The sequence below is a fragment of the Chinchilla lanigera genome, unplaced genomic scaffold (genome assembly GCF_000276665.1).
Source record: "Chinchilla lanigera isolate Chin_1 unplaced genomic scaffold, ChiLan1.0 scaffold00021, whole genome shotgun sequence".
Classification (NCBI taxonomy): Eukaryota; Metazoa; Chordata; class Mammalia; order Rodentia; family Chinchillidae; genus Chinchilla; species Chinchilla lanigera.
This window is the reverse complement of record NW_004955422.1, coordinates 18,635,146-18,647,202: the sequence shown is the minus strand read 5'-3', so window position 1 is coordinate 18,647,202 and position 12,057 is coordinate 18,635,146. Positions and strand designations below refer to the sequence as shown.

General features: G+C 40.0%; 1 protein-coding gene across 16 annotated transcripts in view; it reads left to right on the top strand.

Annotated features, from left to right (window-relative positions):
• The window catches only part of LOC102019710 (chromosome unknown open reading frame, human C11orf80), a 184,920-nt gene that overhangs the window by 79,067 nt on the left and 93,796 nt on the right, over positions 1-12,057 (top strand). For all 16 annotated transcript variants that reach the window (XM_013513892.1, XM_013513896.1, XM_013513897.1 and 13 more), the window contains one exon: positions 5,643-5,781. In XM_013513892.1, the coding sequence (XP_013369346.1) occupies positions 5,643-5,781 (139 nt within the window). The remainder of the gene's footprint in view (positions 1-5,642; positions 5,782-12,057) is intronic.

Sequence of the window (12,057 nt, the reverse complement as noted above, 5' to 3'; positions counted from 1 at the left end):
AAAAAAAAAAAAAAATTTTTTTTTTCAGTCTAATAGCTTATTAGTTACTAGTCACAAAGAGGTTAGGGGCACACATTGATGGATGAGAGGAATGGGAGGTATGGTTCCTTTAAGGCTTAGTTAGTGGGAAATGATGGTGTCTAAATTCACTGGTTCCTCAGTTTTTGCACAGAAGGGTTGGCATCTCATGATAACATCAGTAGTTCATACTAAAGAACTCCCAAGCAGCTGGCCAGGTCATGTCTAGCTGGGAGATGCAGCAGCTGCAGTGGAAAGAGGCGTTAAGAGATTTTTGTTTTAGATTCTGGCTCTAACACTTACAAATGGATTACGACCTCATCTTGGAACCTTATTTGAATTATCTATGATACAAACACCCCCCTTACAGGCGAGAATTATGGATGATAAGTAAGAAAAACTGAAATGTAGGGTCAATGCTCACCAAACGTCAAGCCTGAGCTGGGTGTGGTGATGCATACCTGTAATCTCAGCACTCTGGGAGGCAGAGGTAGAAGGATTGCAAGTTTGAACCCAGCCTGGGCAAATTAGTGAAGCCCTGTCTCAAAGTTAAGAATAATAATTTTTAAAAAGGGCTGGGGGAAAAAGTTAAGCTGACATGAAACTGTGCCTAAGATGGTAAGTGCTATGGAAGTCCTGCTGGTGGGTACTCATATCAAAGGCTTACTTCACTTCTGCCTATATCTGGTTAGGTGGGCACTGTGTCCCTGCCTACCTTACTTAGGCCTTCCCTGCCTCATGGATGGTATTGGATATTTCCTTGAACTTTCATTTGGGAAGCTCATTTGAAGTGCAACAGCCAGGAGCCAGAAAGAACAGCTCACCTGAGGTACTTTGCCATTGGCAACTGTTTCTCCACATTTCAGTGCCAGTGCCATTCTCATGGTGGAGCATATCTGCTGAGCTGGCACTTTCAATGTTAACCATCCCTTCTTTCTTTCTTTCTTTCCTTTCTTTCTTTCTTTCTTTCTTTCTTTCTTTCTTTCTTTCTTTCTTTCTTTCTTTCTTTCTTTCTTTCTTTTTTTCTGTACTGGGAACTGAACTCAGGACCTTGCATTGCTAAGCAGGTGGTGCCGCTGAGCTAAATCATTGGGTTTTTGAGACAGGGTTTTGCTATGCAATTCAGGCTGACCTCAAACTCACCGTGATCTCCCTGCCTCAGCCTCCCGAGTGCTGGGATTACAGGTATATGCCACCACACCTTGCCAATGGTAATTATTTTAAACGTTCATCCTGGGTACCTTGTTTTCTCACCTGTCAAATAGTGTAAATAATTATTTTACAAGATGTGACACTGAAACAATTCAGGTCAAGAGCCAACAAAAAGTCATTCAATAATGGCTCTCCCCTTGGCAACTCCTCTTCCCAAACAGGACAAAACAGAGTGAAAAAGAGAAAGAAGAGTTAAAGGGAGAGGAAGACTCAAGTGAGTTCCTAAATACCAGTTATATGGGCATTGTGGTGCATGCCTACAATCCCAGCACTCAGGAGGCTGAGGCAAGAGGATCGCTGTGAGTTCAAGGCCAGCCTGGGCTACAAAGTGAATTCAAGCCAGCCTGAACTGCACAGTGAAACCCTGTCTCAAAAACACAAAAACAAAACAACCCAGCTTTCTTGTCAAATCACGGTTATGATGAATTTTCCAGCAATAAAAGCACCTTTCTCCAGTGGGCCCTATCTGTGAGCGCTTGTGATGGTAAGATGGGGCAACAACACTGAGCACCTTGGAGAAGGCTATGACTCAGGTGCCCAAAAACATGTTCTCTGGAGTAGCACCAAGGTTGTGGACTGGGCAGGCACTCTGCCAACTCTGCAGCCTGTTCTGTCCAATCCTGGCTTCTAGGAGCTGGAGTGGAAGAATTTTCCCTGGAGGGAAAACAGCCGACACCCTGTCCCACCCTTCTCCTTGGGCAACTCTGCCAGGAAGGAATTTCTCTCACCAGAATTTTCTTTTAGCTGCTCAACAAACCAGCTACTAGTTCACAGGCAGTTACGGGTGTGAGCCCTTCTCGTGATCTGCCAGAGTCCAGCAACTGGAGCCCTAAGACTCTTTCCTTCCAACTGGAACCCCCAGGGCTGTTTCTGTCTCGCACATTTAGTGCACTCAATAGCCTGATGGGGTGGGGGAAGTTTCCAGGTCCCGCCTGTGGAGGGGACAGGTTGTTAGATAGAACCAAGGGCGTCGTTTTAAAATTTCAGATGAACGTACCTGTCTTTAGTATCTGAACCAAATAGTTCATGCGACATACATATAGGGGAAAAAACGTTTATCTGAAATCCAGTTTTAACTGGCCGCCCATATTTGTTGCATTTGTTAGGTGGATGTGGGAACTGGAGGCTGGCCCGGGGCACCGGGGCAGCTCCCGCAAAAGGGGATGCCACGTGGGGGTCACCACACCCAGCACTCGAGGCTTCTCTCAGCTGAGAGAAAAGCCCTGGGAAGCGCCCACCGCAGCCAAAGCGCTTTAAAAGGGCTGACCGCTGCGTCTCGGCGAGACCGTGGGAAAGTCGTTGGGAGGAGTCGCGGCCTGACCTGTTTCCGGCTCGCCTGCAACACCGACCGCAGCTGGCTGACTCTGCCGCCCGCGCGGCCCTCCCACCCACCTGCCTGCTGGCAGAGCAGGGAACTTCTGGGCACCAACTCCACGCCAACGGGCGGGGGCGGTCTCGAGTGCGCAGGCGCAGCACGTAGTGGGCGGGGAAAAGCGCGCGCGGGCGGGAAGGTTCGAGTTCGCGCGTCAGGACGTGGGCGCCTACCTAGGTCGAAGCTGGAAACACGAAGCCGTGCGGAGGAGGAGTCCGCTGCCACCTGCGGGTGTTTCAGCAGAACGTTGTTGCTGTTCCTCTAGCGGAATGGAGCGGACGGCCTTGGCTGTCTGCGAGGTGATGCCGGGAGGGGAAGGAAGGCAGAGAGAAACAGTTTGTGAGGAGGCAGGCTTTTTTTTTTTTTTTTGTTAAGGAGGCAGGCTTTGTTGGGGAGACTGCGAACTTTGTGCAGAGGGGTCGGTCGTTGCCTGATGCAGAGGAGGAAGGTTTGGGGGAGGCCAAGAGTTGGTGAAAATCAGCCTGCTTCTTCGATTCTGTGAGGAGCAGCTGAAAGCTGAGGCGAGGCAGCGCTGGGCAGGCTCGCTGCGGGTCCCCTGTGAGGAACAGCTGAGGGTGGGAAAACTGGCCACCCGAGAGGGGATAACGCAAGGAAGGGTCTGTGCAGAGGGGTCAGCCAAGGTATGGTGTAGGTTCCTGGTCCAAGAGTAGCTGGACGGTGAGAGTGAGGTTTAGAGGCTGCACACACTCTGACCACCAAGATATGTTCTCTCCTCTTTGAAAATGGCGCTGCACACCTGCCTGTGTCACTCCATTGCCACCCCAGGCAGCCGTTACCTAATGGGATGTTTAGCAACTGGCCTTGTAAGGGAAACTGGGCAGGTGCATTAGAGCCACAGGCTGAGAGCCCCTCACAGTGTACCCAGCCCTCCTCCTTTCTTTAATGCCATAAAGGAAGCTGGAGGGTTCGATTTACACATGACATAACCTAAGATAGAACACAGGGCTCTGCCTCACAGGCTTGTGTTCCTTTCTCCAACTGCTCTCGTTATGGCTAAAATACACTATGAGAAAATCTGAACAGAGGGAGCACAGGAAGTCAGAGGATCGGTGAAAGAAATCGAGTGTAGAAATGCCTGAAAACTACCTTGATGAAGTCCAGTACAAATTAGGATCTTAGTTCCCAAGTTCTCTTACTTAGATTCCTCTGCTTTTAAAAAGAAGAAATGGTAATAATTCTTGTGTCTTAGTGTGATGGAAGTGAGAGTCTACTTTCATGAATAATAATGGAAATTATATATTTTAATTTGTGTCATCAAGATTGAATGTTTTATTTGGGTATCTTTTGTTGTTGATATTGATCACCCTGCAGAGCTCCTTTTTCTTTTTTTCACGTCTAAACGTTTATTTACTAGACAAAAGTACAAAGTAATATTTCCATGAATGCAGAGCAAACTCTGGTTAGTGAAGTTTAAAGTTTAAAAAAAATAAAATAAGGGGCTGGGGTTTTAGCTCAGCCGCACAGCACCTGCCTGGCAAGCGCGAGGTCGTGAGTTTGATTCCCGGTACCGGAAAAAAACCCAAAATAAAATAAAATAAAATAAAATTTATACTTTTTTTGCGGGACGATCTCACTGTGTAATTCAGGCTGGCCTTGAACTCACTGAGTAGTCCAGGCTGCCTTCAAACTCCTGGTAATCCTCCTGCCTCACCCTCCAGAGTACTGGGATTAAGACATGGGCAACCACACCTGACAAAGTCACAATATTTTGATTAATAAACCTAGAACTCCTCTAGGAAATGTTTTCCCTATTTGTCATTTATTTTGCTCTTATATTTGGGTTTCCTCATATAAGAGAAACCATGTATTTAAGCTTATGTGTCTGATTTATTTCATTTAACATGATCTCAAGGTGCATCTATCTTCATACAAATGACTTACGTTTATCATTTATGGCAGAGCAGTACTCCATTGTGTATAAATGCCATATTTTCTTTATCCATACATCTGTTGATGGACATGTAGGCAGCTTCCATGATTTAGCTATTTTGCATTGTGCTATTTTGAATGATGAACATGGGTATCCATATATTACTGTAATATGATGTCTTTAACTTTTTTTGTATCAGGACTTGAACTCATGATCTCGAGCTTGCTAGGCAGGCACTGTGCCCCTGAGCTATGTCCGGGCCCTATGTTGTTATCTCTTTTGGGAACATACCTAGGAGGGAATGACTAAGTCAAATGGAATTGCTTGATTTAGTGTTTTGAGGAATCTTCATACTGATTTCCATAGTATTTGAACTAGTTTGCATTCCCACCAACAATGTAGAAGGCTTCCTTTTTCCCCTGTAGCCTTGCCAGCATTTGTTATTATTTGGATATCTTGCCATCTTAATCAAGACGTCAAGCTTAAATATGCGTATTGTGTTCAGTCTTTAATGCAGATGAACTTACTACAACTTCGAGTTTACTACATGCCAAGTGCACTGTGTTAAGCATTTTATACGTATTTACTTACTTTCCATAGTAGCCCAATGTAGTGTGCTTAGCCTCATTTTTTTAGATGAGGAATCTGGGATACAGAGAGATTAAGTAATTCTCACATGCTAAAAATTGGCATATCAGGGATTCAAACCCAGGCATTTGCCTTCAGCACTCAAATAATAGTTTGACTCCCAAAAATGTTGATTTAATAAAAGCTAAAGATTATTCATAACCAGATGTCACTCTTATTCAGAGTCTTCATGTTGACTTTTATTTATTTGGGAGGAAAAAAACCCAAGAACAACAAATTGCCATCTAAATTTTCCTTAGTTTTTGTTTCCGACTTATCCTTTGACTACTGTAATTTATTGTCTCAGTTTCCTGTCTTGTTGGTCATTGTGGTGAATTTTACACTCTTCTTTCTTAGGTCACTCTAAACATTCTGTTTAGACACCGTGCTATACTTTGAACAAATATAAATCTGACATTTCTTGAGCAGAAATACAATATTGGGGGGGGTTAGAGTTGTTAATTTAACGGTATAATACAAATATATTATTACTCTGATTTTAAAGGATTGTTTTCTTTTCAGATTTTGAAACGTTTAATAATTCACTGGAGGTGTGAAACAGAAATTTCAAAGGGAGCTTTGCTAGAAGGACAGCTAGTGATTTCCATAGAAGCATTAAATTCTAAGCACCAGTCAAATGCTCTTCATTGTGTAACAACTAGTAAGTAGTAAAATTATTTTCTGTTTTTGTTCTGTAGTGAATTGTCATAGTTTACATTAAATTTTCAGTGAGCCATAATCTTATGTAGTTAAAAAATGAAAATGATTATGTAATAAGTATCAGGTGATAAATTTACAAATGTATCAGATGGGAAAGGTGAACAGAATGACTCATCACAAGATTGTTTAACTGGCTTTAAGATTGCTTACCAACAAATTCTTTTGTGTTTTTCTCAGATAGGCTCTCACTATGTAGTTTAGGCTGGGTTTGAACTGTAGATGATTCTCCTGCTTTGGCCTCCCGAGGGCTGGATTACTGACAGGTGTGCAGCACCACCCTGGCCTAACCATTTCATTTTTGCTCCTAGTTTTAACCTACTCTTTTATAGCAAAATTATATTGAGTTTTTATATACTTTTTCTTTCATGTCTAGGTAATTGTAGTTGCAAAAGAGGAGAAATAAATAAAGGAAAAGGAAAATAAATGACACGATGAATAGGGCATTCTTTGATAATTTGATCTGCAGTTAGTTTGAAATTATCTCTTCCGATTGAATCTTAATTATTTTTTCCACTTGAGTCTTACACTGTCATCATTTGTATCTATTCTCATGAGAGAACACTGATGCATTTAGTGGGTGTGAAACTGGTTTTCTAGACTTTTTGTCTGGTGTGTGTGTGTGTGTGTGTGTGTGTTTAAGGATTCTTTGTAATGAAGTTGTCCCATCAGCCTTAGAGGAGTCGGAGACCCACTTGAGCCTGTATAGCATATTGAACTCTAATAAGACATTTGCTTACCTAAACTGGAATGACCTGTGTACTTTTGGTGTGCTTAGTATTAAACATGCTCCAAAGTGTGATACATTGGTTTGCTGTTTCTCTGTATGAACTCTAGTGTAACTGGGCAGAGTTCTTAACACTGATGAGTGAAATGCTTAATTTCATGTCTAGGATGTCATTGGTCTGTGTAAAGTTGAATCAGCTTTTGCGTTGACTCTAATCGGATAAACTGTGCCAAGGGTAGCAGGATTGATTTCATTTAAAGCACACATGGGCCACAGTAGCTTCTGGCAAGAAATCCATCTCTATAGGTATTTTGAGCCTAATGGATGTCTTCATAACATCTAGTATAGAGGCCATTTCTCTTTTCTTTAGTGTCTCTGATCTCTATGTAATTTTGTTTGTAGTTCTTTTTGGGGAGAGCATGAAAAAAAATGATTACAACATTGCAAAACATTACGTTATAGAAATGTCATGGAGAGTGAGACTTTCTAGTTATCTCATTCCTTGAAACAACTATTAGCATTCAGTATACTTATGGTTTTTTCTATATATGTGATCAGTTATCAGTTTTTTAAACATGCAAATTAGAGTGTAATTATGGTTTTGTCATGTGCTTTTTAGTAAGATGGAGTAGCATTTCATATTAGAATGTAGAGATCTTCACTCTTTATTTTGTATTTTATTATTATTATTTTGCAGTACTGGGGATTGAACCCAAGACCTTCCTACTGAGCTACATTCCAGCCCTTTTATTTTTAAATTTTTTTTACTTTGCGATGGTTTCATTAAGTTGCCCAGGCTGGGCTTAAACTTGCAGTCCTCCTGTCTCAGCCTCCCAGAATGATGGGAATTGGTATGTGCTGCCAGGCCTGACTTGTTCTTCATTTTTGGCAAAACCAAACCAAACCAAACCAAACCAGACACATACAAATTTATTTAGTTTTAGACTTTGTCAAAGTCATACACGCATGTGATATGTATGTATATATTTTTTGAGATAGGGTCTCGCTATGTAGTTCAGGTTGGTTTTGAATTTATTATGTAGCATGGCTGGCCTCAAACTTGCAGCGATCCTTCTGCCTTAGCCTCCCGAGTGGTAGGACTACAGGTGTGCACCACCACTCCTGGCTTATATACATGTGCTTTTAAACGTGAAATAGTGAGACTCGTTAGAAAACTTACAGTTCCCTGTATGCTCCTACCTTTCCAACTTTTTCCATCCTAGATGGTTCTGCTTTCAGGCTTTTTCTAAAATGTGTTTATGTTACTATAACTTGATTTTCCCTTTTTAAGGCATTACTTATTTGTTGACTTTCCATTATAGAGGATGATAGCTCCCTATCATTTGTCCAACTCCAATATTTATCTTTCCTTTTTTTATATATAGTTATAATTTTCCCACCAAAAATAAAGATTGCTATTTACTCATTATTAGGACCATAAAATGGGGTTCACAGTTTAACCATATAAAAACTATTCTTACTTTATTTTTTATTTTTTGTCTTTGTGAGACAGGGTCTCACTATGTAGTTCAGGTTGGCCTTGAACTCACTTTGTAGCCCGGGCAACAATCCTTGCAAAAATCCTCCTGCCTCAGCCTCCCAAGTGCTGGGGATTACAGACACGTGCCACCACACCTGGCAAAAAATTATTATTACTTTTGTTCAGATTTTCCCTTCAGTTAAAAATTTTGTAATTTATTTTCTATTTTTATCAACTAGCCAACCCCAGAACTTCCAGGATTTATATAAATCTACTCCTAATGTATTCCAACACAATTGATTGTCGATGTAGTCTTCCTGAAAAACTTTCTCAGAGTTTTTTTGACGTGCTGTAATCTTGATTTGATACCTTCCATATCTGGCCCACAGCTGTCATTGGAATCTTCTCTTCATCATTATTCAGTGTCGTCGTTTTTTTTCTTGTGTTGGATTTTGTCTTTCTTGAGTCCTGCTATTTTTTTTTTTCTGCTATCTTTTTTCTTGGAATACTCCTTGTTTTGATGGATCTCAGGGTCTAGTAGCTTACTCGGAAAAAAAGTGTTGGGGAGGTAAATTTCTTGAGACCTTAGATCTCTGCAAATGTTTACACTGAGGACACTTGACTGGTAGTTGGCTGAGTATATTATTCCAAGTCAGGATTCATTTCTTCTTTTTTTGGAACTGGGAATTAAACTCAGGACCTTGAGCTTTCCAGGTAGGAACCATGCCACTGATTCATTTCTGTTTGGAATTTTTGTGACATTGCAACACTGTTTTCTAATTTCAGGTGTTGCTATTGAAAATTCTGAATTCTTTCTGATTACATCGTGTGTAACCTGTCTTTTCCTCCCTGTAAGCTGATATGATCTTGGTTTTTTATCTTTCTATTAATTACAGTAAATAATGCCATGTGCCATATGTAACAGATAAATGCTGAATCTCAATGGCTAAACAGAAAATGTTTGCTTTTCCTTTTTTATAGTCCTTGCCCGTAATTTCACAGGCCTCTGTGTGTGTGGGGTGTGTGTGCACTTTGCAGGGATGCATTTTGTTTCATGCAGAATCTAAGCTATTTTTTTTTCTTATGGCTTCATTCTCCCTTAGGCCCTCTTAGCCCCCTCTTATTTAGTTAAGATTGGGGGAAAAGAGCAAGGCTTATAAATCAAAGATTTTTATAGGAATAGGCTTGGAAATTATGTATATTATTTCTGCTCCCACTCCATTGACTGGGACTTGGTCTTATTGCCACAATTGCCCTGCAGTTGGAGAGGAGACTATAAAATGTAATTGTGTGCTCAGGAAGAAGAGAGCAGAATATTTCTAAGCATCAGAAATCTCTGCTGTGGTCCTCCTTGTTCTGAAAATTCACATTGATGTTCCTTGCTATAAGTGTGCTTTCATGCGTTTGTGCTTAGTATTTAGTGGGCCTTTTCAGTGTGTAAACTCATGTCCTTTGGTCCTGGAGAAAATTCCCTTGGATTCTGTTTTTCTTTCTGCAACTCTTATTTAAATATTGGCCTTCCTACACTGGTCTTTTTAAAAAAATCTTTTCTACTTTGTAGGCAATTTCTTCAATTTCTCATTTTTGCTATCACAATTTTATTTTTAAGAGCTCTTAGCCCCTTTTCTTTATGTTCTTGTTTTATAGCATCTCTTTTTTTTCTTTTATGGGAAAAAAAGGTAAAACAGAATTTCAAAACAAAATAATAGAAGGTCCTGAGTTTGATTCCTGATATTCCCCCCCAAAAAAGGTGAGTAACAATAGTTAATATGTGGCATATTGTCATCTTCAAAGTAAGTACTCAGAGTACAAGATATGGGCATAAAAAATTCTCTAATTGATATTAGCACAAACCTTCCTTTTAAATGAACTAAAAGACACTAATAGTATAGCTAACTTGCCTTTTTCTCTCTTTTCCCTTCCTTTCTTTCCCCTTTTCCCCATCCCAGTTCTTTTTTATTTTCAAGTAATTTCTTCCCATTTCAAAATATCTATTGTACATTTTAGACCTTGTTTACTCTTTCAATTTCTCACACCAGGGAGACAATATGTTTACACACAGCATTTTACTTTTGTTTCATGACTATAATAACATATATTTCTAAGAGTATATTTTTGTTCATGTTTTTTTCTATTTTCTACATTTTCTACTCAATTTGATTTCTGTTTTTCATGCTGGAAACTTTCTTCAGATATTTTAAAATTCTTGGTTGTCTGTTCATTTTTAAGGGTTAGAGATTGTAAAGCTGATGTTAAAATTGTTAACATCACTGAAGGATGACCTAATTGGGCTTTCATTGAGGAAATCTCTGTTCTCTTCAATATCATTGTCTTTAGGTCTTTACTTTTAGCATGGGTAGGAGCTTCACTTCCTGCATTTTGGGAATGAGGAGATCTAAGAGGGATGCTGATGTTTTAGTGTTTAGTGTTTATGTTCACTCAGTCTGCTTGTTTTTAGTACAACTTGAGGTGTTTTGTTTTGTTTTTTTGAGACATGGTGTTGCTATGTTCAGGCTAGGCTTGAATTCATTATGTAGCCCAGACTGGCCTTGAACTCAAGGCAAGCCTCCTGCCTCCACTTCCAAAGTGTATGCATGATCACACCCAGCAAGAGATTTATTTTCAGTATCGGCAATCAAACTCAGGACCTTGCACTTGCCAGACAGGTACTTGTGCCACTGAGCTCCATCCCTGGTCCAGATTTTTTTAAAGATGTAAACCCACAAGGATAGAGAAAAAGAGACAAAGATCCTGTACAAAAAAATCTCTTTTTCTATTGTTTTTACTGAGGTTTAGGGAGGAAGTGAAAATGTGTATGTTTAACCTGTCTTGTTTTTCTGGAAGTATTAAATAGTTGCTATCTTTTAAATTTGGTTTGACATATACGAGGCCCTGGGTTCAATCACAGGGTAGGGAGTAGGGGATTCAATTTGAAATATCTGAGAGGAAGAAGAACATGTAGTGGTTATCCAAACCTGTTTTTATGATGTGCCACTAATTGGATGACTTAAAACAAAGTAAATATATTCTCACAGTTCAGGAGGCCAGAAGTACTGTATCAAGGTAAATAGGGTTGGCTCCTTCTGGAGACTCCAAGAAATCTATTTCATGCCTCCTTCTTTGCTTCTGGTGATTGTCAACAGTACTTGGTGTTTCTTGGCTTGTAGACAGATCATTGCTTGACTTCTCAGTATTTCTCTGTGTCCATTTTCTTTACATGGGCTTCTTATAATGACACCAGTCACTGGGTTTAGGACCAACCTAATATAGTATGACTTCATCTTAACTTGATTATATCTGTTTAGTACTTAAAAATATGTTTTGGGGTATACAACTCAACCCATAAAAAAACTAGCAAATTTAATATTTTTTTTCTTTTTAAAGAAATGGGATCTTGGGTAACTCATTTGGGACCTCTCCTGTCTCTCAGGAGCTATTTCTGTTATTCCTGTTCCCCATTCCTCATTCCTGTTCACCAACAAATTTTCCCACTCTTAAAAAAATAAAGAAATGGTATCTCATTATGTTGCCCATAAGGCTGAGCTTGAACTCTAGTACTTAAGCGATTCTCCTGTCTCAGCCTCCCGAATAGTTGTGACTACAGACACAGCCCACCAGACCCAGCTCCCAAGTAGAACATTTTATATCTGCTAGGGTCCATTTATGAAAAGCTGAGAGATGACTGTATAATTTTTCTATTAAATAATTGTTGGAGGCTTTAGCAAATACGATTATTTATCACAGTAGTTCCCAAACATGTGCTATAGGACACTTATGTTAGGATTATAAGAAAGGAGTTATGTTAACTTGGGAAGTTCAGGTTAAAATAAATTTTTTTTAAGCTGAGCATGGTGGCACACATCAGTAATAATTAGAGGAAAAGGCAGGAGGATCACAAATTCAAGCCAAGCCTGGACAATTTAGAGACTTAGTAAGACCCTGTCTCAAAATAAAAAATTAGAAAATGGGCTTGGGATGTTCCATTCACAGTACAAAAAAGAGAAATTTTTTAA